The sequence below is a fragment of the Scyliorhinus torazame genome, chromosome 6 (assembly GCF_047496885.1).
Source record: "Scyliorhinus torazame isolate Kashiwa2021f chromosome 6, sScyTor2.1, whole genome shotgun sequence".
Lineage (NCBI taxonomy): Eukaryota > Metazoa > Chordata > Chondrichthyes > Carcharhiniformes > Scyliorhinidae > Scyliorhinus > Scyliorhinus torazame.
Genome location: NC_092712.1, coordinates 160,266,196 through 160,294,008, shown reverse-complemented (window position 1 = coordinate 160,294,008; position 27,813 = coordinate 160,266,196). Strand labels below are relative to the sequence as shown.

The window sequence follows — 27,813 nt, the reverse complement described above, 5'->3', positions numbered from 1 at the left end:
CAGCTCCCCCCATTTGCTCCATGAACCCTCTCAGTTCCTCTGCCATCGCTGGTAACCTGCCCATTTTTGAAGACGACCGATCCAGGCTCGGGTCCAGGACTGTGTTAAAGTCCCCACCCATGATCAGTCGCGTGAGTCCAAGTCGGGGATCTTCCCTAGCAACCTCCTGATGAAATCCACATCGCCCAATTAGGGTCATAGACACTGACCAAGACTACTCTCAACCCTTCGAGCTTACACTGACCAAGACTACTCTCACCCCTTCGAGCTTACCCCTAACCATAACAAATCTGCCACCCCCATCCGCAACTGTACCCTCCGCCTCAAATTGAACGCTTTTATTAATCAGGATCGCAACCCCCCTAAGTCTTAGTCGAGCCCCGAATGAAAGACCTGACTAACGCAGCCCTTCCTCAACCTAACCTGGTCTGCCACTTTCAGGTGCGTCTCCTGCAGCATGACTACGTCCACCTTCAGAAGCCGCAAATGCGCGAACACACGCGCCCTCTTCACTGGCCCGTTTAGCCCTCTAACATTCCAGGTGATCAGCCTAGTTGGGGGGGCACTTCACCTCTCCCCCCCACCCCCTTGTCGTTCAGCCATCCCCTTTCCTTGGCCAGCCCCCCAGCCACGTGTTATGCTTCCTCTGGACCGCCTCCTGGCCAGCCCCACCCATGACCTTCTCACTGTTGCCATGTCCAGTTTCCATCCTCGTCAGCAGGTCCACTCCACCCCCCCCCCCCCCCCCCCAGTAACACCATCCTACCACCTACCCCTGCTCTAGTCTATGAGACCCCCCCCACCCGGCTTTGTTGACTAGCCCACCCAGCTAGCCTGGTGGCTCCCCGCTTCGGCGCCAGTGCGTCTCTCACCCATTGTTCCCTGGCTCCCCTCCCCCCGGCCCATCCATACCACTTCCCCAAACCAGCCCTGCTTAAACACATACTCGATACAAGTCAAAGACATCCCCTACAATAGTGCAATTTAGATCAAACAGATAGAGATAAGAGGTACCAGGCACACTCAGCCCTTCCCCACCACATACAGAAAAAGATTGCAAAATATTCGCCTGGAACCCCCATCATAACCACACCTTTTTACCGATTTTATTTTTTATTTTCCCCCTACAAAACCTCCAACCAAACAAGAAACCCCAAAAAGGAAACATTTAGGGAAACCACTAAAAAGAACAAGAAAAACACATCGCAGCCAAAATACATCAACCTAAAAAGGCCGAAAAAACTAAAAGAGCGAACCCAAGCATGCAGGCATCTCTCAAAGCGAGAGAGAATCAAAATAAACTTAAAAGTTCTACCATGAGTCCTCAGCTCAGAGCCAGCCCTTGCTTCTTAACAAAGTCCATCACCTCTTCGGGTTCCTCGAAATAGTGGTGCTGGCCCTCATACGTAACCCACAGTCGGGCCGGAAAAAGCAGCCCGAATCCTTGTTCTTGTACAAAATCTCCTTCACCTGCCTGTAGCCTCCCCTCCTCATGGCCACCTCAGTGCTCAGGTGCTCAGGTCTTGGTAAACACGCAGGATGCTATTGTCCCAGGTACAGCTTTGTGTGCTCTTGGCCCATTGCAGAACCCGCTCCTTGGCCAGGTACCTGTGGAACCGGACCACCATCGCTCGTGCGGGATCCCCTCGTCGCGGCTGCCTTACCTGCACTCTGTATGCCCTGTCCACCACCGGCGGGTGAGGGAACAGCTCGTTCCCCAGCAGCTTCTGAAACATACCCTCCACAACCGCGGCGGCATCCAGCCCCTCAGCCACCTCCGGGAGGCCAACGATTCTTACATTCTGCCGGCGAGATCGGTTGTCCAGGTCCTCCATCCTTTCCAGGAGCATTTTTGCTGATCCCTCAGCCTCCGAATCTCCACGTCCGCCACCGTTTGAAAGTCTGCCTGCTCCTCCACCGTCTTCCCCAGCTTCTGGAGTTTCTCAGCCTGGTCATCCAGCCTTGTTTCCCCAATCGGTCCATCGACTTCTGGAGTGGCTCCAAATTATCGCGCTTCAGAGCTAAAAAGCCATCCTGCATGACCTGTAGCAGCTGCTCCATTGGAGGCTGGACTGTCGGCGCCTTTCTCTTTACCGGCCATATTGGTCTCTCTCACAGCCTCCACCGTGCTCTTGTTTGACCACTTCTTCTGCTGTTTAAGGTCCCTCCGGCTTCTTAAGTCCATACAACTCTGTATGGGTTCAGTGCCTGAGTACTATTGCTTTCCAGTTCCACGCTCAAAAGCGCAAAAAGGTCGGGGGAAAAGGTCCAAAAGTCCGACCGAAACGGGAGCCACCAAAAGCCCTGTCACCACCAGAAGTCCAACATTTCAATTTTTTTTAATCAGAGGGCTATAAATGCACAGTCAATCAGCATATTCAAGTCTGAGATTGATAGATATTTAGGTACTGAGGGAATGAAGGGCAGCACGGTAGCAGTGGTTAGCACAGTTGCTTCACAGCTCCAGGATCCCAGGTTCAATACCCTGCTTGGGTCACTGTCTGTGCGGGGTCTGCACGTTCTTCTTGTGCGTGCGTGGGTTTCCTCCGGGTGCTCCAGTTTCCTCCCACAGTGCAAAGATGTGCAGGTTAGGTGGATTGGCCATGAAAAACTGCCCTTAAGTGTCCAAAAAATGTCAGATGGGGTTACTGGGATAAGGTGGGGTGCACTTTCCAGGGTCTGGTGCAGACTCGATGGGCTGAATGGCCTCCATCTGCACTGTAAATTCTATGATTTGGGGATAGGATGGAAAAGTGGATTTGATATAGAAGTTGAGCCATGGTCTTAATGAGCAGCAGAGTAGGTTCTACTCCTCGTTTCCGATTCATTGTTGCCACATGACAACAATGTTTTTGTAGTTAACTAAACTGCGACAGGAATGGTTGAACAGTTTAAAATATTCAGTTTAATGATTATTCTGAAAATCATTTTACAAATCAGGTGTCAACAACGGCTCAGTGGTTACACTCTCAACTCAAAAGCCAGATAGTTATGGAATTAGGCCTCATTTCAGAGACTTGAACATATAATCTAGTCTGACCCTACAAGGCGGTACTGAGTGCTACACGGTCAGATCTGTCACCTTTAAAATGAGACTTACCCAGGGCCCACATCTGCTCTCGGGTAGATACACAAGTTCCATTAACGCTATGTGAAGAGCAGAAAATGTTTCTAAATGTCCTGCCCATTCATTTCTTCCTCTAACAACTAAAAAACAGATGTTCTTGTCATGTGTTTCATTGTTGTTGTTGGTACCTTGCAATGCAGATTGGCAGGCTAATTTCTTACATTGTAACAATGACATAATGTCCAAAAAATTATTGGCTGTCAGTGCTTCACAATATCCTGAGATTCACACCTTCTTTATTCATGCAGTTCGTTTCATATTTAAACATATTCAGTTTTGTACCCTTCGCGTGCGAACACATTTTGAAAGATTAAGAAATGTGACAAATAAATTGGCAGTCGATCACCAAAAAATCTCTTAAAGTCCCACAAATTAACAGGCTGTAGAATTTGATTTGCATTCTTTCCATTGAGAGTTCGGACTATCACTTGCCCACTCTATTGTCGGTATTTAATTATTTGTCGCTTTAATTTTTCTCTCCCTTCATTCCGTCTTGAAAGCAACAATTTATGAATGGATCCAAATCAACTACACGAGCTACTGAGGCTGGTCTCATGATAAAATATTTGAACAACATTCTTATTTGAGCACACAATGTCAGACCAGCTCTGCATCATTTTACAGTGATATCAGAATTTAGAGCAGCCCAGCATTTTGACAATGCCTTGCAATGTTTCTGCCTAAAAAAGGCAATCATGGAATTCTTTTACATTTGTACCATAGTGAACAATGCAGCATTTTACTTTACTTCCACATGTACAATGAACATCTGGAAAGGGATGGTTTCATGAAAAACTGATTGTCAAATCATTTTGTGTAGTTGGAAAGCCTCAGAAGAGCCCTGTATCAAGTAGTGCAGTGCACACAAAATATGAGTATTGCAAAATAACAGCGTGCAATTAGATCCCAGAATAATGCCAAGGGAGGTATTTATTTGCTCTTTGCTAATTCAACTACACTGGTTTAATACCTTGCAATTCATCAGCATTAATGCACGCGCATCTGTCATAATTTAGTCTATTAAAAATATAAACCAAGGGTTTCTTAAGTTATGGATATTCTTGGATTGTCTTTCATATGCCAAATATGAAATCAATTGTAAATTTAGTATGAAAAAACTATGCAACTAAACAATCGGATGCTTCACCAACCACTGACTGGTGACCACCAGATGCCAGCATCATGTTTGCACCATTTGTTTTGTTTCAACATTCGTAAATCAACAACATAAACTATTAATTCACTTAACGTTGAAATAATCCTTTGCAACAAAACTGAGTCCTTGCTGAATCAAACAATATTCAAAATTTCTCTCGGAAAAATGTTGAGGTGGCTAGTTACTCACAGCATATTGTCTCATCAAGGAAGCATTGAAAAGATGGTTCCATTGCTGCAAAATGTGAGTTTTAATTATATTTATATTTAAAGAAAGTAATTAGCTGCAATTCTACTTGCTTAAAATATTCTTGGCCAATTGCTTCACTGAATACAGAACCAAATCTAAAAGTAAATTCAAATGGAGTCAACATATCAAATGTTTTATCTATTGAACAATATGTTGTAATCATCAGTGAGCGATTTTAATACTTTGATAGAACACTGATGATGAATGCTTTAGATTACTGGAGCTCAGAGGACGATCAACATTTTCATTTAATGCAGGTTCTGAAAAACCCATAACCATATCAGATTCACAATAAGGCATCACCCTTGGGAGAAATGAAAGAGGCAAATATTCATAGATAATGTTCGAAAGCAAGAAACTCATACACCCTTAGTTTGACTTCCCAACTTCAGTGAATTATTTTACTCTTAATTCCATGAGCAGCATCAGTTATACCAACAGTTGCTTTCTCGGTCTCAAACAGTAAACCTTGAATATCAGAAGGAGACAGCCTGTCAACCTGCAACATAATAAAAATGTACAGGCACTTCCCGAAGGAAAAAAGGAACAAACAAATTTGTGGTTTGCTTCTCAGTCTCCAAAGGTCAAACAGATTGGTGTGGAGAAAACTTTGAAAAGCAGAGAAAGAAGTAGAGAGGTTGTGGGGCTTAGCCACAGTGGCCCTAGATTACTTATGACTCTGACACTGGCGGTGAAGAGGGCTGGGGGTACGGAGAAGCATAGAAAGCTACAATCAGAGGACTGGAGGGCACAGATGAGAGTGCAAGTTGCAAAGGTAGGCTGGACAAGATCGTGGAGAGAGTTATGGATCAATAGAATGCGTTGGGAGGAGGGCGGGGGGGAAGTGAGGTAACAGGACACCATTTTAAGCCACAGACATTGATTACCTGTACAAGGCATTCAGTTAACTTCAGCTCAATGCGTTCATACTCACCAACAAGCCTTATTACATTCAAAGTAGTGTTTGTTAAAATGAGTGTATTGCCTTTGTTCAGACAGTAGTCCGACTTCTTCCTACTTTTCAGGGTTTCTTTGGAAACACTAATTAAAAACAGAAATTTAATTACTGTAGGTCTTTGAGAAGTTCAAGGCAAAATGTGATTTCATGAGCTGCTTTAGAAAGCAGCTGTTAGATAGTGTGGCATTATCAGGCTGTCAATGTACATCAGTATTTATTTTGACAATTATCTCTTACAGTATTTGCAATTGCCAATCGATATCACTTTAGTGAGAAGCAATTTTGTTTATCAAGTAGATAATAAACCACTGCAAATGAAATGTATTTATGTTAAAATGATCAGCAAATGTTTGAACATTTGCCTAATATTTCTTACATCACCGTAAACAGAAATTCACCTTTATAAATTAAGCTTGGAACTGTATTTCCCGATGAACATTGAAAATAGTGACCAGAACCAAACTACCTGATGGTTAGATTCTTTGATGTTCAGCTTAGCCAACATGCAGAGACTTGGATCTAGGTGCTAATTAAATTGTTGGGAGGATCTTTCAGATTCTATGAGAATTTACTTGGCTCAAAACCAAATTACACCACTTTAAGCAGACATAAAGGATAAGATTCTTCCCTCTGCACAGTAAATGATGTGGTGAACAAGGAAAGTGGTGTTTTCCACCCCTCCGGCTGCAATGGCAGGTTTTCATGCAATATTATCCACTTCCTGCCTCATTAAATATGCATGAACAAGAAACACGTAGTATCGTGGTCAAGCAGCCTCTGATTTGCCTGCCTCGCCAAATTATTGCTCTGGGCATAATATTTAAACTGTAAACCCGCACAGCTTTCTCATTCGCTTCATCCCAGGACTGCTCCAGATGAGAAAGAACCCCAAAGCCAAGATGCATTCAGTCCCCAAGTTCAGTGACACCTCACTAGACCATCCTCTGGATACCATGGAGGCCCATAAATCTTCAACTGCGGCTTGGGAAGCGGTGTCCACGGCAACGAACACCAATGCTGCACAGAAGAGGTCAGTCATCCAGTGCAGAAAGAGGATGAATGATCGCATCTGTTTGTCAGGGTAAATTAACAAGGTCCTCAGTCTCAATTAACACACTCAAGCCCATCAGACATTCGCAGGGTGACACCCTACAATACAGGGATCTCGCACACTGAAAGCTCAAGGGACATCACCACTAGAATCAGAGAATCCCTACAGTGCAGAAGGAGGCCATTCAACCTATCGAGTCTGCACTGATCCTTCGAAAGAGCACCCTACCCATGTCCTCTCATAGAATCCCTACAGTACAGGAGATGGCCATTCAGCCCAGCGAGTCTGCACCGACCCTCTGAAAGAGCACCCTATCCGGGCCATGCCCCGACCCTATCCCCTGAACCAGTAACCCCACCTAACCTTTTGATGGCTAAGGGACAATTTAGCATGGCCAATCCATATAGTCCACCCCACTCTATCCCCATAACCTGCACATCCCTGGATACTAAGGGGCAATTTAGCATGGCCAATCCACCTACCCGCACTTCTTTGGACTGTGGGAGGAAGCCAGAGCACCCGGAGGAAACCCACGCAGACATGGGGAGAATGTGCAATATCCACACTTACAGTGACCCAAGGTTGGAATTGAACCCGGGTCCATGTCCATATTCTCTGTAGCTTATGTCCTCACCCCGTGCATGGCTCCACTCACCACCCAGACAAGGTAGGCATCCTTATCCGCTGCCTTGGCATGTGTCCTACTCACATTCTCTAAGTACACCAATAATAGGAGGGAGAGGTCGCAGGCCGGTGGAGGAATGGCCGAGATCAAGACCCTCACTCCTTTTGGGAAGTGGGCTATTGAGCTGGTCGGAGAGGACTGAGACCGATCATGTGACAATGGTGAGGCCGGAGGTGCACACCCAAGTTAGAATCCTGCACCAACTGATCCCTCACGCAATGACTCGTGAGTCTATTGTCCTGCTTTCAGGTCACCTGCCATGCAGTAATTTTCTCTTCCCTCTTTCATAGGCACTTCTGCAAAGCGTCCCCGGGACACCACGAGCCAGACCCTTATCTCTAACATGGAGGTGATGGATACCTTCTGTATGACCCCTCAAATCATTTGAGGTGCATGTGCCTTTGCCAATTGTGGCTCTCTTATCTCTCCATCTGACATATAACGCCCAGCCCTCTCCATGAGACTTTCACGTGCCCCAACACAAACCATTCCTCATCCAAAGGCTGCAGGTGCCTCCTCTGACTGAGTGTCCTATCTGCAGCCCAGTATCATGCCAAACATGCTGTGCACAACGTGCGAGGCCCAACTGACACTGGACTTACATGCCTCCCTGGCCTGGGTCAAGCACAGTCTTTGCAAGCTTAGCACCGTAACTGAAGAGCTTCTTCACTCCGTGATTCTCCGATTCTGGCCCCAAAACCCTCATTAACATTCTGTAACGGGCTCTTCTCTCACCCCCTCCCCATTCATGTGTCTGAGTGCAACCTTTCCCAGTCTACTCGCCCAGTCCCAAGTTGAGCCTTTGCCGTGCCGCCCCCTCTTGCCACCATCTCGTCTCCCACCTCGCCCTGCATCCCCACCCATGCAAGCCCCCAAGTCGAGTCTTTACCCTGCAGCACATTACAACCCAACGCTGATCTGGTATATAGAGCCTTGCCTCTGAAAGATTCTTCGGGGATGATTGCAGTGAGGGTCCTTTATAATGCATATTAATAACATTCAAATGTGTTCAAATTGCATTCCCAATATGTGCAGTGGACAATTGCAAGCTTGTTTCAGGCCGACATGAAACTGATTTTTTTCGTTCCCAGGATATTTTCCACTCCCACTCGTCATGGCGGGTGCAGTGGTATCGGACGGAAAAGGGCCCCAAAGCCCGGTTTTTCACTTGAGGAGGATAGCGAAATTGAGATATTTCCCTGAGAGGAAAGTTGCCAGAATTGTGGGATTTTTGTTCTGGGGTGGGGTGCAGGACAGAGTCAGGCTCGCCGTTCCCCAATATAGATTGGAAGGAGCTACAGTATCCAAGACACCCCAGCCCCTCTCCACCAGACTCAAAAGGCTAATATAGAAGTCTTATGATCCAAGTACAGCACCGCACTATGGAACACCCCCCATTTTATCCAAAAGCTTTTCATGTGTAACCTACTGGCTCTTAAACTCCTTTGCTTGAAGGAGCTCTTTTCAAATGGATTTGTAATCATAGTAAAATTATAATACTGCACAATAATAATGTGAAAGTGCTTCATGTAAAGTGTGTTTTTATAATACTTGTATGAAAACGGGTATTTCTTTGTTAATATCAGTAAAATGAGTATGCCGGCTTCTCACTGCAGAGTCTGTCTATCCTTGGTAACTCAGGAATCCGCAGAGTGTATCCTACAGACGCAAGGGAAGCACATTTCCAGTCACTGCTCTACTCTTTTATTCTTGACAACCACATCCCAAGAAGTTGCCCACCTTGCCCATCTGTCAGCTGGCCTTGGGTTGTAGATCCTCTGGAAGATTCTATATACCCCCCCCCCCCCCCCCAGTTTGAGAACCATTATAACCAAATAAGAAATCTATTCTAAAAATATTACTGATAACTTTAATCCTTTGTTTTATATAATAATTGAGACTATGAGGATCTTACTCTTTCTTCATATTTTATTTCTAAATAAACTTGACTTAATTATATCCTCAGCTGTACGATTTGACAGTGTGGTTTTGAAGCTAGCTTGAAAATGTGGTCAGCATTTCATGTGATCTCCAGTGTATTATACCACAACTTATCCCCAAAAGGGGAATTGCCAGCCCAACTCCTATTATTTCACTTGCAGCATACGAGTGGCCGAGTTTGATTAACAGGTGGTTTTGATTAATTAGTCTAATGATTACAGTTTTGGTATTGAACAAATAATTAGGAGATGACCTGTAGTATAACAAAGCCCATAAAAAAGTGAAGAAAACAATACAAGCATTGATTATGACATGTTGGCCAACTGTGCAAAAATGGGCATGTTTGCCAACTATACAAGAACATTCCCTCGCCCTTAGGTAATGCGCACTACTTCTGAACATTCTATTAAATTTTTTAAGTACAATATTTATAATAAACTACCTTTTCACAGGTACGTCGCCAGTCTGTTCATCCACATAATCTCTTTTAAGCTCTTCTGGAACGTCACTATCGCTATCGTAGTCTTGATAAGCACTCTTCTCCAACTCATCAGATTCATACTGCGGGCAGAAACAATCCTCAGTCCAATTACCTGGAATTAGGAATTCAGCTAACCAAATATCACTAAGAATATGTGGGCTAAATTAAGATTCATTTTGTTGAATACATATGCTGTGCTTGTAAATTGTGACAATTATGAAGTTATTTATTATTATTATTTCATGGAACACGAGCCTCGCTGGATCAGCTTTATTGCTCATTGATAATTGCCTGAGATGCTGGTAGTGAGCTGCCTAGATTTAAAAGAATTTTGGAAAAGTGTTTCAGAACTGTGTCTTGAACTTCAGATAAAATGAGGAGGGTAATGTGCCCTGTTCTGAAGTCTCCCAGGAGGGTCTCTGAAGTCCCAATGTGTTGAGAATGTCGGGTGGTAAACAACTGTGCTTTAAATTTCCCATTTACTAAGGTAAAAGACAGTTGGGGTCTCAAGGATAGCGAATCAACATGTCTACCTGGATATAGGGTCCATGTGATTCAGGTTGCCATGGAGATGGGTTTGAGCAGAGAGGATGTAAGGTATCCCTAAAATCTCACAGACAAAGCTAGTATCTGCCAAAATGTGGGAGGGGGAAGTAGTTATAGGCAGAACCATGCTGTAGTTCAACGGGCAAAAACGTGGGTGGAACTTTGTGCTTGAATTGAAAAGACCGAATTCATAAGGAACTAAAAGAAGCCAGGGAGATTTGCATAGTTTATGATTAAGGAAGAATCCCTTGGTGGGGAAAAAAAGTGTGAAAACTAATTTTGAAATTTAAAGTTTCCTGTGCAAAAGGAAAAAGGGGAATACTCTGTTTTGTGTTTTGATACACAAGTTGGCTACAAACACAATGCGAGTCCCGATGAAGGAGCTACGCTCCAAAAGCTCGTGATTCCAAATAAACCTGTTGTACTTTAATCTTGTGTTGTAAGACTTTAGTGCCCACCTCAGTCCAATGTTGACATCTCCACATCAAAATAAATTGGAGCTGGGAAGGTTTTCAGTTGGTACTGGGTGCCTAATCACATAGAACATACATACATACAGTGCAGAAGGAGGCCATTCGGCCCATCGAGTCTGCACCGACCCACATTAATCCCTCACTTCCACCTTATCCCCGCAACCCAATAACCCCTCCCAACCCTTATGGACACTACGGGTAATTTAGCATGGCCAATCCACCTAACCTGCACGTCTTTGGACTGTGGGAGGAAACCGGAGCACCCGGAGGAAACCCACGCGGACACGGGGAGAACGTGCAAACTCCGCACAGACAGTGACCCAGCGGGGAATCGAACCTGGGACCCTGGCGCTGTGAAGCCACAGTGCTAATCACTTGTGCTACCGTGCAACAGTTTCAAAAAGTTATATATAAATAAATGTCTGCCAAAACAGCTCTGCTTGCTCCAGTTCAGCCACTTAATGCACAATTTAATTTTGATGTCCCAATTTTTCATGCATATTCGTTGGCCGACAGAATAGGCCAAAGACAAGCTCCCATACCTCTGACCAAATTGATGTTTTTCCTCCACTCCTCTACCAAAAGCTTTAGGTTGTATTATGGTGTGACTCCACAGTCACGAGTTACTTCCTGGCACCTTAAACCCTGGTTACTATTCACAGGACACTCAAATTGCTTTAGAACTTAAACCGTATTTCTTTGATTACTATATACTATACTTCACTGAACAATGACCAAGAGCAGGGACCTTGACTAATTATTTTCCTTCCTAACCCAGGGTACTAAGGGTATCTGTCGGAACCAACTAACGCCCAAGTTGGATTCAGCTGCCTTCCTGGTTTGCTTGTGTTTAACTAACCATTTGGTAAATTTGCCAAGTTGAAAAAGTAATAATAATAATAATATAATCGCTTATTGTCACAAGTAGGCTTCAATGAAGTTATTCCGGCGCCTGTTCGGGGAGGCCGATACGGGAATTGAACTGGTGCTGCTGGCATTGTTCTGAATTACAAGCCAGCTGTTTAGCCCACGTGCTAAACCAGCTCCTTATTCATGAACTAATATGCTTCTGGCAATATGACAAAATATTCTGTCAGAATTCATAGCTGAGGTCAACAGATAGTTAATGCATATGTTCCTTTAAAGTGGCTAAAAAAGGGATTATGATGATGAAGGGTATTGCACAAGCAAGTGAAATGGTTACAGGAACTTAAGTTTTACTGTTAGTTATAGAAAACTTAAAACATTTAAGATTAAAGACAGACTGAAATTCTAGTCTCTATGTTTCAGTATATTAATCTGGCCTATGACTGCTAGCTTTGAAGGCAATTTTAAATACCACCTGCCATCAATGTCATGCTCTACATTCCCACAGTTCACTCATATCAATCGTAGGAAAATGGTCTTTATGATTAGATGGAAGTTTTGCACACAAATACATAGCCCTCTCAGAAGTATTACAGATACATTTGACATTTCAGTTTTATTTCAGATATTTAAGATTGCCACCAAAAAGCCATTCTAAAATGATCCTAGACATAGTCATACCCCATTAGCGGCAAGAACATCTTCTGTTTCATCATCTTTGCCATCTGTCTGGTGTTCAAATGGATTTCCACCATTTTGGTACTGGTCAAATAGAGATCCTGCTGTTGTATATTGCTTGCTTGGTGACACTGAAGGTGAACGTGACTGTCGCATAAATTTAAATTCCTAAAAGCAATAGATTTCCATTAAAATAATTTAAATAGATTAGAATTTAGGACTAATGAGACGTAAGCATCACATTTGAATTCAAGCAAACAAGTCAGGATACAATTTGACTGAATAGATGGTCAATGAAGCAAAAGTTGTGGTATAAAAGCAAATTAATGCGGATGCCGGAATCCGAAACAAAAACAGAAAATACTGGACAGCATTAGAGGCTGACCGACCTGGGAGTACCCAGCATTTTCTGAAAAAGGTGCATTACTCTTTCAAAAAGATGTACACCACACTCAGTAAATTACGGCCCTTGGGTGCTAATGTGCCCTTTTCTTTGAAGGACTGTGCTATTAGACATTCCTCAAAAACGGCAAGAGCCGACAGCCATTTGTGATGTAGCGAAGACAATTATAATCAACAAATGGATTCCTGAATAAAGTAACCAGAATCATCCATAGACTTAAAAATGAATAATTGTAACTCACCTGCAGAAATGTTTTTTTAATTTTCTAGGACCATATTTTGTGCAACGACATAAACCCTCAGTTAAATCTGAACAGAAACCTACATACATACTGAGGCTTATAAGTGATTGCTTTTTGATGTAGGTAAAGAAAAATTTTGAATCGACTTCTGTCTAACAAACCAGAGATCAAAGAACAGTGAACATTACATTATGGCCTTTTTACATTAGATTGTCCATGGGATAAGGAAGAGCACAATGCAGAATTGTAATTTTAGAAAGATGCGCTTCAAAAGGATGAGGAAGCAACTAATAGAGTTGGATTAAATTATTTGAGGGAAAAGGTTTCAGAAGTGGTATATTTTAAAAGCACAATTCAGGAAATACTGGATACAAATGACAATGAGAACAAGAAGAAACCTATCTGAAAACTAGAGAGTTAAACATGAAATAAGAGTGTCTCTTAATATCGGAGATGATTTCTTGCAAGTAGATTGCCAATCAAAAATAAACGAGAGGATAGCAATGAATTTGAAATAATAATTACATCCAAAACGCAAAGCTGTAGGAGTTTTCAATGGTATCAGATAACGGAACATTTTCTGATCACATTATTCACAGAAAATGCAATTGACTCTGCCTTGGGCAGCACAGTGGTTAGCACTGCTGTCTCACAACACCAGGGACCCAGGTTCGATTCTGACTTTGGATAACTGTCTGTGTGGAGTTTGCACATTCTCCCCGTGTCTGCGTGGGTCTTCTCTGGGTGCTCCGGTTTCCTCCCACAGTCCAAAGATGTGTAAGTTAGTGGATTGGCCATGCTAAATTGTCTCTTAAGGTGGGGTTGCAGGAATAGGGCGGGGGATTGGGCCTTAGTCGGATGGTTTTTCGAAGGGGCGGTGCAGACTCGATGGGCAGAATAGTCTCCTTCTGCACTGCAGGGATTAAATGATTTTATGTAAGTAATAGTCTTTATGGCAGATTGAAGTTTTGTGCATAAATACGTAACCCTATATTCCCCTCTCAAAACTCCAACCTGGCCCCGAAAGTTTATCTATGCAGATGACATCTGCTGTGACATACAATGTCTGGATAATAAAATGTGGATGCTGAGATAGAAGCAGCACATCAGGGGGTCTGTGAAAATTGTGGGAGCATCGAAAACAGCAGCTGCGAAGAGATGGAATCGGTATGGTCATCTGCTACAAAGAGAGATGGGAAATATGGTGAGGTGAGTGATGGAGATAGGTCTGCCTCTTCCCCTTCTTCCATGCAGTGGGATATGTCTTAAACGCAGCAGGGTTGGAAGAGGAATGGGTGACTGACAGGAGGAGATGGAGGTGATCAACCAGCATTGTGGGGGTCCCAAGTAAACTGGGAGAAATCAAAAGAAAATTCTGATGTATTCCTTTGATGCTTAAAGTTGTTTGACGAATTCCATTCCTGACAGTAATCACTCACATGCAATTGCAAAATACTGAAATTTGATTTCACAGGACATAGTTCCCAAGTTTCATTTTCCAAAAACATTCTCAGTTCTTCAAGGCGTATTCTACAAAAAGAGTAAAATAGTTCATTAATGTTAATTGTATTAAGTCTTATTTTACATAAATATGTTTCAGGATGGGAAACACGCTTGGACTTATTCCTTTCTCTTGCCTCAATCTACTTAAAAATCAGTACATTTACTGAGTAAGTGGATTTCCTCCTGCATCTCAGGATTCAAGCTATAGAGAATCCTGAAGCGGTTGTTAAAGTAAACTTAAATTTTCCTTCCATGAGATCATCAAGATTAATTTCTTTAAAATCCATTAGCATTCGGTATTTTGAAACTATACAAAAGCATATTTGTTTTGGGAATGGGAACAATTATAGCCAAGCCTGAACACGGAGGGCGATGAAGGCTGGGAGGGGGGGGGGGGGGGTGAAGCAAGGAAGGCGTGCCAAACAAGTACAGACCAAACAAAATCACTTTCTATTCAAAAAGACAAGAATAAAAATCCTTTTTCCCTAAAAACACCTGCTCCAGAAGCTGTAATAACTGGTTTGTTTCAGCAGCAATTTGCACCCAAACTGTACCCAACACCAAAATATCAAATTTAAATGCAGCAGTCTCCGACATTCAGTTGCATCTAGTTTAGATTAGTGTGTCTGCTTCAGACACATCAAGCACAGCCACTTAAAACGTCATATGAGAAATACAATTTGTGTGCTATTCAAGCATCAAATTGGATAAGTAATTAGCATTCATTTTTCCTATACATGGCATCAATCCTTCAGGGAGTCTTTGGGTGCGTGATCCAGGAAAACAATCGTTATTTACAATTGTGTTTTAGCTTCACCAGGTTAGCGTCTGGCATCCTCTCCTGCATTCTTGAACAAGGGTTGTTCCCTTGGCGTTATGGCAATGAGAGAGTAAGAGACATCCTGGGCCACGAGATTGTAGTTGAATACAATTGTGCTGCTGCTGATGACCCAGAACGCTTTGTGGATGACCAGTTTTGAGCTGAGAAATCCATTCTGAATCTATTCCACACTAGCTCACCATAGGTTTTATGCGACACCATTGACATTTGGGGATTTTCACAGTAACTTCATTGCGGTGTTAATGTAAGCCTACTTATGACACTAATAAAGATTATTATTGATCAGATTTGGGCAGCACGTGGCACAATGGTTAGCACTGCTGCCTACGGCGCTGAGGACCCAGGTTTGAATCCCGGTCCTGGGTCACTGTCCATGTGGAGTTTGCACATTCTCCTCGTGTCTGCGTGGGTTTCACCATCACAGTCCAAAAATGTGCAGGTTAGGTTGATTGGCTCTGCTAAATTGCCCCTTAATTTGAAAAAGTTAATTGGGTACTATAAATTTAAAGAAAAAAAATTATTGATCAGATTTTTCCCCCAATTTTGGCAGCAGAATAATAGAACAAAGAAATCGTGGAAAATGACAAAAACAAAAATTGGAACTCGGTTTAACAAATCTGGAAATAAGCAGCTCATCAGTACAAGTGATCATGAGTCTACATTTAAGAGTCTGTAACAAAAATATTTACCTTTATACAGGCAACACACTATTTGAGGGATGAGGTACATAAAATGTAATTGATTTCTAATAAAATGAATAACTTTTACCTGTGATAGCTTTTAAAATAATTCACACTTTGTTTCCGAATAGACTCCTGCAACACCTCCGATTTACTGCCACAAAATTCTTCACCAACTTGCATTAGTCTGGTTTGCAAACAAGTAACATTGGAGTTGAAATAAATGTGCATACAAAAACGTTGAATTAAAACATAGTGCCAGTTCTGTATGAGCATTTCCCCAAAATACCTGCTAATAATATCCAGTACAAAAATAAAGTCATCATACTTGAAATTGGATAAATCTGTTCCGAGCAAATATGTTTTTGCTTTCAACTGAACATCCTATAAAACAAAAATATTACAGTCAGCAATTATCTAAGAACTCACAGCAAACTCATTAAATATTAGATTTATAATTTCAAAGTTTAAAGTCAAAGCAGTAGAACTCAATTACATTTCCTAACTCATAGAAGGACATGAGATTTTGAGTTAGGTTGGTGGTCATAGCAAAACTGGTAAGACATTTGGTGTTTCCCAAATCCCATAGCTAGATCAAAAAAGAACTGCATTGCACTAACATTACACCCCTATTCCGATCTCTGCAATAGATTGTGTTTCAGGATTTATTTAGCTACAATGAAGTCTCTGTTGTAGATCAAGAATCTGTCTACCTTTTCTTTAAATATATTCAGTGACTCAGCTTCCAAGGTTATCTAGGTAGAGAATTCCATAGATGAACAATGCAAAACAAATGAGTTCCTAATCTCTTAAATGAGAGGTTTCATATGCTGAAACTAGTTTTAGATTCCTCCACAAGAGGAAACATCCTTTTAGAAGGCAGCACAGTAGCGCAGTGGTTAGCACTGTGGCTTCACAGTGCCATGGTCCCAGATTTGATTCCCAGCTGGGTCACAGTCTGTGTGGAGTCTGCGCGTTCTCCGTGTGTCTCCGTGGGTTTCCTCCGGGTCCTCCGGTATCCTGCCACTAGTACCGAAAGACATGCTGTTAAGTAATTTGGACATTCTGAACTCTCCCTCGGTGTACCCGAACAGGCACTGGAATAGGGCGACTAGAGGCTTTTTACCGTAACTTTATTGCAATGTCAGCCTACTTGTGACAATAAAGATTATTATTATAGAATCTACCTTGAGAAACCCCCCCAGAATATTTTATGTTTCAATAAGATCACCAATCTTTCTTCTAAACTCCAAAAATACACCCGATCTGCTCAACCTTTCCTCACGAGCCAATCCCTTCGCCCTGGAATCAACCTAGTGAATCTTCTCTGAACTGCCTCCAAGACAAGTATATCCCTTCTTAAATAAGGAGACCAGAAATATTTGCAGAGCTCTAGGTGCGTACAATTTTATTAAGACTTCCCTGCTTTTATACTCCAAAAACCCATAAAGGTCAAATTTGGATTTGCTTCCAAATTACTTGCTGGACCCGTGTACTAATTTGTGATTCATGAGATGCCTCTGTATGACAGTATTCTGTAGTCTCTCTCCAATTAAACATTCTACTCTTTTATTTGTCATACCAAAGCGGACAACCTCACATTTCCCCACAACATACTCCATCTGCCGCTTGTTGGTGAATGTAAATTTGGATGAAAATGTGAAAAAGGAGAATAGAAATATTTTTTAAAAACATACTCCATCTGCCAATTCTTTGTCAACTCACTTAACCTGTCCTTAACTATGCCCTTTGCAGATTCTGGATGTCCTCCTTAAGAACTTACTTTCCTGCTTATCTTTGCATTGTCTATAAGCACCGTAGCACAGTGTTTAGCACTGTTGCTTCACAGCACCAGGGACCCGGGTTCAATTCCCGGCTTGTGTCACTGTCTGTGTGGAGTCTGCACGTTCTCCCTGTGTCTGCGTGGGTTTCCTCCGGGTGCTCCGGTTTCCTCCCACAAGTCCCAAAAGACGTGCTTGTTAAGTGAATTGGACATTCTGAATACTCCCTCAGTGTACCCAAACAGGCAGCGGAGAGTGGCGACTAGGGGATTTTCACAGTAACTTCATTGTAGTGATAATGTAAGCCTACTTGAGACACTAATAAAGATTACTACTATAACTTGGATACAATACACTCTTGTCCTTTCAAGGTCATTCATATAGATTGTAAATAGTTGAGGCCCCAGCACTGATCCCTGTGGCACCCCATTAGTTATACTTTGTTTACTCTTCCAGAATTCTTATGGACAATACCTTGGTCTCCGTTCTCTCAACTCCAGTCAACTTAAACACTTTTCTGTCCCAAACCCCTGGTTGCTGAAAGTGATCAATTTGTCTCGACTCTCTCTTCCTATTAGTTTGTCAATGAATACACATCAACATGCATACACATCAACAATGCATACAAATCCAAACACATCAAATCTATTGGTGCCCCTTTATGCACACTGCCTTTCATGTCCACTGTTAGGAAAACAAAGATAGTTTCAAGGGATTTATATTTGTATCGGTAAACATTAGAAATAAGGTATAGTATTAAGTGTGTTTAATTTAATGTTTTTGTGCCTGGAAAGGGAAAACCTATAGTTAGATTCTTGCTGGACAAAGATGTTTGTGTTTGGGTTGGTTAAGTTCCGACTATATTTCTAATGTGCTTAGAAAAGGCTACAGCATGGAGAGTAAGTAAATAGGCCAGCAAAGGTATGCGGTGTTGCTTAGCAACTGGGGCCTTGAAAGATAGAGAAGCTGTTAAGTTTTAGTTTTAGCTGAATTCGTGGGCAGTTGGAGACGGACCTCAGGGAGTGAACATCTCTCAACTCTTCCAGAAGAAAGACTGGATGGGACGGGAGTTGCAAAGAGGCAAGCTTCCTAAAGTACAAGATAGAGTCCAGATAACCAGGGAATTGGGACAGAAAAAAAGATTAAGACAACTGGAGTTAAGAGAATAGAGACCAAGGTATTGTTCAGAAGAATTCAAGAGTGAAAAAAGCGTTCTGAGTTAAAGGAGACAACAGCCTTCAAAGGTAAAACAAATGTCTGGTACCATTTTAATACAGTCTGGGAATTGAAAGTTAAAGCAATTGTGAGCAGTTTCCTCAGCAATCAAGACAATGAAAGCTGGAGGGGTGGCGCAGTTGTTAGCACTGCTGCCTCATGGTGCTGAGGACCCGGGTTCGATCCCGGCTCCGGGTCACTGCCGTGTGGAGTTTGCACATTCACCCAGTGTCTGCATGGGTCTCACCCCCACAACCCAAAGAAGTGCAGGGTAGGTGGATTGGCCACACTAAAATGCCCCTTAATTGGAAACTCTAAATTTATTTTTTTTAAATTAATCCTAAAGGGATTGGTGTGAAATGCTGCATGCAATGTACTATTAAAGTACAGCGAAGCTTTGTTTAAAAGTATCGCTTGGAAAACCTGGTTCGGATTTTGGAATGCAAACCTCCAAGGGAAATTATGAGGAAGATTTTAAAGTGTGCTTTTGGCAGTTGAGTTTGGAAACTCTCACGTGACAATCATCTGGGGGGATCTGAGGAGACATCCACAAACATTCACTTGGGGTTCAGAATGTAGAGTTTTGCCCACAGTCATCATGTGTGCTTAAAAGGGACAGTGTGTTAATGAGACCATTCTAGAATAAGATGCACTTTTTGAACTGCCTTAATCCTAAAACTTTTGTGTGTGCAATTGTTAAACTAAGGAGAGGTGGGGGAGGGGGAGGAAGAGTAAAGGAGTATTTTATAATAATCCAACTTTTCTGTTTAATAAATGATTTTCCCTTGTTGTTAAAAATAATTAGCAAACTTGTGACTCTGCTACTCCACGTTGTATATAAAACAAAGTAAAATTTAGAGTCTTTTTGAGCCAGGGTTCCATCCTGGGATCTTCCCGTCCAGTTATATCTATTGAGATCACAACACCTCAAAGAACTCTAATACATTTCTCAAACATGATATTCCCTTTCATCAAACCATGCTGGATCTGCTTGATTTGTATTATGATTTCCAAAGGTCCTGCGACTACTTCCTTAATAATGGATTCCAGCATTTTCCCAATGACAGATGTTAGGCTAACTGGCCTAGATTTTCCTGCTTTCTAACTTGAAAAGGGCCATTTATGGTTATACTCATCTGCTGGGACCCTTCCAAATCCAGGGAATTTTGAGAGATACACCAATGCATCCACAATCTCTGCAGACACCCAAGATCCTTAGCTGCAGGCCATCAGTGTTAAGGGCTTGTCAGCCTTTAGTTGTATAGCTTTCCTCATTCTTTTTCTCCAGTGATCATGGTTCTCTAGTAATCATGATTGCTTTAAGTTCCTTCCCTGCTTTTGCGACTTGCTTTTCTACTATTATTGGGATGATTTGAGTGTCTTCTACTGTGAAGACAAATACAAAATATTTGCAACGTCTTTGCTATTTCCTTGTTTTCCATTGTTAATTCCCCAGTCTCATCTTATCTCTTCCTTTCTACATACTTGGGGAAGCTCATAATGAACGTTTACATATTTCTTGCTAATTTACTCTTATAGTGGCAAAGATCATGAATGCCTTGAGCCAGGCACCACAATGCTGGGAGCAAGTGCAAATTTAATGACCTTATTAAGATGGCCAAGGTGAGTGAATGCATCAGTATATCAAATCCCTTACCCACTACACCGCATACCTCTCAGTGCTCAATGTACCATTGCCCCATCAGTCAACCAACACTACTACCGGACACTCAGAACTCACCTAACATTCTTACATGACTGCACCTCACCTGCACGCACCTTCCAATCATGCTAGCTGTGCACACTCAATTCATGCAAATTAACCAAAAATGGCCCCCAGAGACAAAGCTGGACACAGGTCACCTCCAGTTATTCTTTCTTGAGCCTCTGTAGTTCTAGTCTTAAAAGAGCAGCTTGTAGAGTTGCTATAACTAAGGTCACAATGCTTACAGCACTCGAGCATGTAATTGGCAATATATGGGTTGGTGCTGGATGAGTATATCATCATGTTTCCTCGCCTATGTTCCTCTCTCTAGCAATGTACCAAAAACAGATTTACCGAATGGCTAGTCTTGCCAGTTTATGTATGTAAAAATGCCGCTAAATTTGCCTACATGAGAGTCACTACATTTCAAAATAACTAATTATATAGTAAAGGCTTTGGGAAGTTGAGGAAAAAGCAGGACAAATGCATATCTTATTTTCTGTATGTGTCGCTCGCATGGATGAATGAAAAATAACAAAGGTACATAGACAAGTAAATAGTACAAAGGTTCAAACATGTCAAATGACCATTCCTGGCAAAATTATGCTTAAGTTGATATGGAGATCTACAAGTATCTCAGGTGACCTGTGGACAAAGATCCAAATACAGTCATCATTATGTGGAAGAAATGCACATATAATATTACCAGTATTTGGTAATAGTATAACACTTCACTACAATCCCACATTCAAGATCTATATAAAAAGCCAATTTATAGAAAAGGGTATATTACATAGAATCACAGAATCCTACAGTGCAGAAGAGGCCCTTTAGCCCATTGAGTCTGCACCAATGCATGAATGGCCCTGACCTGCCACCTAATCCCACTTGCCTGCACTTGGCCCATAGGCAAGTACTCATCCAGGTACTTTTTAAAGAATGTGAGGCATCCTGCGTCTACCACCCTACCAGACAGTGCATTCCAGACCATCACCACTCAAATCCCCCCCATAATCTCCCACCCCTCACTTTGAACTTGTGTCCCCCTCGTAAGTGACCCTTCAACTAAGGGGAACAGCTGCTCCCTATCCACCCTGTCCATGCCCCTCAGACAGAATCTTGTACACCTCAATCAGGTTACCCCTCAGTCTTCTCTGCTCCAGAGAAAACAACCCAAGCCTATCGAACCTCTCTTTATAACTTAAATGTTCCATCCCAGGCAACATCCTAGTGAATCTTCTCTACACGCCCTCCAGTGCAATTACATCCTTCCTACAATGTGACGACCAAAATTGCACACAGTACTCCAGCTGTGGCCTCACCAAAGTTCTATACAGCTCCATCATGACCTCCCTGCTTTTGTAATCTATGCCCCGATTAATAAAAGCGAGTGTCTCATATGCCTTTTTCACCACCCTATTAACCTGCCCTTCTGCTTTCAGAGATCTATGGACAAACAAGCCAAGGTCCCCATGTTCTTCGGAACTTCCCAGTGTCAGATCTTTCATCGTATACTTCCTTGTCAAATTACTCCTCCTAAAGTGTATCGCCTCACACTTTTCAGAGTTAAATTCCATCTGCCACTTATCCACCCATTTGATCATCTCGTCTATATCTTCCTGCAACCCAAGGCACTCAACCTCAGTTTTTTTTTTAAATAAACATTTTATTGAGGTTTTTTTGGTATTATAACAACACAATAAACAATGTACAGAAAATGATAAACATAGTGCAAAAGCCGTCTACCTCCCTTACAGGTCTCACCTTTATTATCCCCCCCTACTCTAAACTAAACTAACCCACCCCCCCCCTACCCCCCATCCCCTTCTGCTGATGATTAAATTTCCGCGAAGAAGTCGACGAACGGTTGCCAGCTCCGGGCGAACACTAACTGTGACCCTCTCAAGGTGAACTTGATTTTCTCCAAACAGAAAGCTAGCCATGTCCGATAGCTAGGTCTCTGACTTCGGGGGCTTTGAATCCCTCCAAACTAATAGTATCCGTCTCCGGGCTACCAGAGAAGCAAAGGCCAAAACGTCTGCCTCTTTCTCCTCCTGGATTCCCGGGTCATCTGACACCCTGAAAATCGCCACCTCTGGACTCAGCACCACCCTTGTTTTTATCACCGTGGACATGACATCTGCAAAACCCTGCCAAAATCTCCTAAGCTTCGGACATGCCCAGAACATGTGGACATGGTTCGCTGGTCCTCCCGCACATTTTGCACACCTGTCTTCCACCCCAAAGAATCTGCTCACCCGGGCCACTGTCATGTGAGCCCGGTGAACAACCTTAAATTGTATCAGGCTGAGCCTGGCACATGTTGCGAACGCGTTGACTCTACTCAACGTGTCCGCCCATAGACCATCCTCTATCTCTCCTCCCACTTGCGCTTCAGTTCCTCGGTCTGCGTCTCCTCTGACCCCATAAGTTCCTTGTAAATGTCCGAGACGCTCCCTTCTCCTACCCACCCTCTAGAAACTACCCTGTCCTGAATCCCCCTTAGCGGTAGGAGCAGGAAGGTTGACACCTGTTTATGTAGGAAGTTCCGCACCTGCAGATACCTGAATTTGTTTCCCCTCGCCAACCCACACTTCTCCTCCAGCGCCCTCATACTAGGAAAGCTCCCTTTCCATAAACATATCCCCATGGCTCTCCGCCATGTCCGGAACCCCCCATTCATACTTCCCGGGGCAAACCGGTGATTATTACAGATTGCGGACCAGACCGATGCTCCCTCTGCTCCCACATGTCTCATCCATTGCCCCCAGACTCTCAGGGCCGCCACCACCACGGGGCAGGTGGAGTACCGCGCCGGCGGGAACGGCAGAGACGCAGTTACCAATGCCCCCAAACTGGTGCCCTTACATGAAGCCGCCACCATACGCTCCCATGCTGACCCCTCCCCCACCACCCACTTCCTGATCATGGCTATATTCGCCGCCCAGTAATAGTTACTAAAATTTGGCAGTGCCAGCACGCCCTCTCCCCGACTCCGCTCAAGCATTACCTTCCTTACCCGCGGGGTCTTGCCCGCCCAAACAAAGCCAGAGATCACTTTGTTGACCCGTTTAAAAAAGGAGCGCGGAATAAAGATGGGGAGACATTGAAACACGAACAGGAATCTCGGGAGGACCGTCATCTTCACCGTCTGCACCTTCCCAGCTAATGAGAACGGGAGCGTGTCCCATCTCCAAAAATCGTCCTTCATTTGGTATATTAATACTAGCAGGGCCAGATTGAATTTATGCAGCCGGTCCCTTCCCGCGCCACTTGAATGCCTAGGACCTAAAGCTTCCCCCACTAATCTAAACGGCAGCTCCCCCAATCGCCTCTCCTGTCGCCTCGCCTGAATCGCAAACATCTCACTTTACCCCGTATTTAGCTTATACCCTGAAAACCGGCCAAATTCCCCTAGAATCCTCATGATTTCTTCCATCTCCTCTAATGGGTCCGATACATACAGAAGCAGGTCGTCTGCATAGAGCGAGACTCTGTGCTCCACCCCCCCCCCCTCCCCCCACACCAGCCCCTTGAGGCACTCAGAGCAATTGCCAATGGCTCTATAGCTAGCACGAACAACGGTGGGGAGAGGGGCATCCCTGTCTCGTCCCCCAGTGCAGTCTAAAATAGTCCGATGTTGTCCTATTCATCCGTACACTTGCCACAGGAGCCTGATACAGCAACCTGACCCAGTCAATAAAGCCCCGCCCAAATCTGAACCGTCCCAGTACCTTCCACAGATAATCCCATTCTACCCGATCAAAACCCTTTTCTGCATCCATTGCGATCACTACCCCTACCTTCCGGGGGCATCATGATCACATTTAACAGCCTTCTTACATTGGCCATCTACTGCCTACCCTTAACAAACCCCGTCTGGTCCTCCCCAATAATGTCCAGAACACAATCCTCAATCCTGGAGGACAAAATTTTGGCCAGCAGTTTGGCATCCACATTCAACAGGGATATCGGCCTGTCGGACCCACACAGCTCCGGGATCTTGTCCCGCTTCAGAATCAGCAAAGTCATGGCCTGTGACATCGTCGGGGACAGCACCCCTCTTTCCCTTGCCTCATTGAACATCCTCATCAACACCGGCCCCAATATCCCAGAGACCTTTTTGTAAAACTCCACTGGGTACCCGTCCGGCCATGAGGCTTTAGCCGCCTGCATGGCCTTCAGACCCTCCACTATCTCTTCCAACCCAATTGGGGCCCAACCTTTCTACCAGCTCCCCGTCAACCTTTGGGAAATTCAGTCCCCCCCAAGAAGTGCCTCATCCCCTCCGGCCCTGTAGGGGGTTCCAACCTATACAGCCTACTGTAGAAATCCCTAAACGCTTTATTCACCCCTGCTAAATCTCCAACCAGGTTCCCATCTCCGTAATTTCCTTTCCCAATCTCCCTGGCTGCCTCCCTCTTTCTGAGCTGCTGTGCAAGCATTCTGCTGGCCTTCTCTCCATACTCATAGATCGCCCCCCCCTCGTCTTTCTCAGCTGCTCCACCACCCTCCCTGTGGTTAACAAGCCAAACTCTGCCTGTAGCCTCCGTCTTTCCCTTAAAAGCCCTGCCTCTGGGGTCTCCGCATACCTCTTATCGATCAGTAGTATCTGCTTAACCAGTCGGTCCATCTCTGCCCTGTCCACCTTCTCCCTATGGGCCCGTATCGAGATCAGCTCCCCTCAGACCATCGCCTTCAATGCTTCTCAGACCACCGCTGCTGAAATTTCCCCCGTGTCGTTGACCTGCAGGTAGTTCTGAATACATTTCCTCAGCCGCTTGCACACCCCTTCGTCAGCCAAAAGTCCCACATCCAACCTCCAGTGCAGGCGCTAGTTACTGTCTTTACTAACCTGCAGGTCAATCCAGTGCGGAGCATGGTCTGAGATTGTGATCGCCGAGTATCCCGTGTCCACCACACTTGCCAGGAAGGCCCCGCTCAAAATGAAGAAATCGATCCGGGAGTACACTTTATGCACGTGTGAGTAGAAGGAGAACTCCTTCACCCTCGGCCGCCCAAATCTCCATGGATCCACCCCCCCCCCCCGATCTGCTCCATGAACCCCCCTAGTTCCCTTGCCATTGCTGGCACCCTGCCCGTTTTCGAGCTTGACCGGTCCAAGCCAAGGTCAATAACTGTGTTGAAGTACCCTCCCATGACCAACCTGTGCGAGTCCAGGTCCGGTATCTTCCCCAGTATCCTCTTTATAAACTCCACATCATCCCAATTTGGTGCATACACATTTACTAATACCACCTGCACCCCCTCCAGTTTCCCACTGACCATAATGTACCGACCTCCCACATCCAAAACTATTCTAGCCGCCTCAAACACTACCCGCTTATTGATCAGGATCGCGACCCCTCTCGTCTTTGAATCCAGTCCCAAGTGAAAGACCTGACTGACCCAGCCTTTCCTCAATCTAATCTGGTCAGTTACTCTAGGTGCGTCTCGTGCAACATTACCACGTCCGCCTTCAGTCCCCTAAGATGCGCGAACACAAGTGCCCTCTTGACCGGCCCACTTAACTCTCGAACATTCCAGGTGATCAGCCTAGTTGGGGGGTTCATTGCCCCCCCCCCCTTTGCCGATCAGCCATCCCCTTTTTTGGGCCCGCCTCCAGCCCATGCTCCACGCCTCCACCGGCCTGCCCCCGGCAGCCTCCGCCCCCAACCTCCTCTCTGTCCCTTGGCCCAAGTCCCTCCTTCGTCAGCAGAACATTTCCCCCCCCCTCCAGTAACAACACTCTGTAACCCAACCCCTTTGATAATCCAAACATGTGCACCCCCCCCACTGCGCTTCCGTGAGCTAGCCTGCCCAGCTAGCTTGGTGACCCCCATCCCTGGCGCCGGATAGTCTCCCATCTATTGTTTCCCCTGCCTCCCCCCATACAAACATACTCCAACATCAAACAATCTCCACACAATTGTCCGACAGAAAAACACCAAAATCTAAACAAGCACACCTCCATCCCCCAACAGTGCAAATGAAAACCTTAACTCACTCAGCTCTGCCATTGGTCCCAAATCAATACAGAAGGCATTACAAACAGCTTCCACAAAACGAGAAACTTTTTTTTTTAATAAAAAGAACAGAGAAACAAAAAGAAAAAGAAAAACATGAACGCTGCAGCAAAGTTCAAAAGTTCTCAGTCCACCACCATTCGTTTCCTCAAAGTCCAGTGCGTCCTCAGGCGACTCAAAATAAAAGTGCTGTTCCTTGTACGTGACCCAACAGTCCGAACTTCACCTTTTTCTTAAAAAGGATCAACCTAATCTGGTTGAAGCCTGCTTTTCTCCTGGCCACCTCCGCATTCGGGTCTTGGTAGACCTAGCAGGATATTATTGTCCCACTTACAGCTCCGTGTCTAATTGGCCCACTGTAGAATGCGGTCCTTATCCAAGTACCTGTGGAATCTCACCACCATTGACCTTGGGGGGGGGGGGGGGGGGGGGGGGTGAGAGAGAATAGGGGTGTCTCCCGTTTGCGGCTTCCTCGCGAGTGCTCTGTGAGCCCTGTCCACCCCCAAGGGTCGGGAGAATGCCCCATCCCCCAACAGCTTCTCAAACATATCTGCGATGTATGCCCCAGCGTTCGCTCCTTCGGACCCCTCCGGGAGCCCAACGATTCTCAAGTTCTGTCGTCGGGACCTATTCTCTCGGTCCCCCACCTTCTCCAGGAGCTTCTTCGGCTGGTCTCTCAGCATCCCCACCTCCATCTCCACCGCAGTTTGATGTTCCTCCTGCTCAGCCAGCGCCGTCTCCAACTTCTGAATCGCCCAATCTTGGGCGTCAAATCTGAGCTCCAGCCACTCAATCAACTCTTTTATCGGGTCCAAACAGTCCCGTTACTGCTAGCAAAGCCTTCCTGAATAACTTGCATCAGCTGCTCTGTTGACCGCTGGGTCGACAAACCAGAGGTCCGGTCCTCCACCATGCTGTCTCTCACTGCAGCTTCAGCCCAAGCCTTCTCTGTCTTTCTGTTTCTGCCTTTACGAGCACTTCTAGTCCTTCTCTCCATGCACCGATGTGGGAATTCAGTACACAATTGCCTCGGTCTTCAATTTTACAGTTCAATGCAGTAGAAAATCGGGGGAAAAGGTCCAAAAGTCCGACGCGAGCGGGAGCCACCAAATGTGCGGCTTACTCCTTCATAGCCGCCACCAGAAGTCCAATCAACATCACTGTTAACTACCCAACCAAGCTTTGTGTCATCTGCAAATTTACTGA

General features: G+C 44.5%; 1 protein-coding gene across 2 annotated transcripts in view; it reads right to left on the bottom strand.

The window, feature by feature from the left end:
* vps50 (VPS50 EARP/GARPII complex subunit) overlaps positions 1-27,813 on the bottom strand; it is a 258,473-nt gene that overhangs the window by 93,129 nt on the left and 137,531 nt on the right. For both annotated transcript variants that reach the window (XM_072509012.1, XM_072509013.1), the window contains 6 exons: positions 16,170-16,264; positions 15,969-16,067; positions 14,296-14,386; positions 12,216-12,380; positions 9,610-9,728; positions 5,467-5,573 (listed from right to left, as the gene is read on the bottom strand). In XM_072509012.1, the coding sequence (XP_072365113.1) occupies positions 5,467-5,573; positions 9,610-9,728; positions 12,216-12,380; positions 14,296-14,386; positions 15,969-16,067; positions 16,170-16,264 (676 nt within the window). The remainder of the gene's footprint in view (positions 1-5,466; positions 5,574-9,609; positions 9,729-12,215; positions 12,381-14,295; positions 14,387-15,968; positions 16,068-16,169; positions 16,265-27,813) is intronic.